This window comes from Rhagoletis zephyria, unplaced genomic scaffold (assembly GCF_001687245.7).
Source record: "Rhagoletis zephyria isolate East Lansing unplaced genomic scaffold, Rhagoletis_zephyria_1.1 Rzeph_scaffold_01399, whole genome shotgun sequence".
In the NCBI taxonomy this organism is placed as follows: Eukaryota; Metazoa; Arthropoda; class Insecta; order Diptera; family Tephritidae; genus Rhagoletis; species Rhagoletis zephyria.
This window is the reverse complement of record NW_016158483.1, coordinates 33005-33623: the sequence shown is the minus strand read 5'-3', so window position 1 is coordinate 33623 and position 619 is coordinate 33005. Positions and strand designations below refer to the sequence as shown.

At 38.9% G+C, this 619-nt stretch overlaps 1 protein-coding gene across 1 annotated transcript in view; it reads left to right on the top strand.

Moving 5' to 3' along the window:
* Nucleotides 1-262: 262 nt before the first annotated feature.
* LOC108363863 (uncharacterized) overlaps nt 263-619 on the top strand; it is a 15507-nt gene continuing 15150 nt past the window's right edge. Inside the window, exon 1 of the mRNA XM_017617375.1 lies at nt 263-601. Coding sequence (XP_017472864.1) covers nt 263-601 — 339 coding nt within the window. The remainder of the gene's footprint in view (nt 602-619) is intronic.

Genomic DNA, 619 nt, shown 5'->3' with positions numbered 1-619 from the left:
TTAACTTTCCAATCACCGTAATAAGATCTAGAAATAGGGAACTTATAAGAAATTTGGTTAACCCAACGTGATTATTTTATCGATATTTCACAGGCGTTTAATTTTTATTTTTAAGTACATTTCTGTCAGTTTTAGTACGAATTAAGGCTGTGTGCAAAGTTTGAGCGAAATCGGAGGCCATCTCAAAGAAAACCAACACTTTTTAATACATTTCATAAGGATTCGCCGTATAAATGTGTAATTAGGAATTTCTAGATGATTAATGCATACGGGCATAGATATTTTAGCTAATGCCGTATTTATTCTTGGTCTACCCTTGTCTGTTCCTCTCTTTATAGTTACACCAAAGCATGGACCGATACTAACCGGTGGTCGGCCACGATACAGTAGTGAAGACACTGTCCGTATGAACTGCACATCGGGGCCATCAAAGCCAGCGTGTCATCTTAGTTGGTTAATTAATGGCATACATGTGAACCGAACATTTCTGCGGCAATACGATCCTGTCATTGTCGGACGCGATGGCTTAGAGGTGGCACGAGTGGGACTAGAATTCCGCGTCAGAAGAAAATATTTCAAACACAGCGATATGAAGGTGAAGGTAAGTAAAAACTATTCA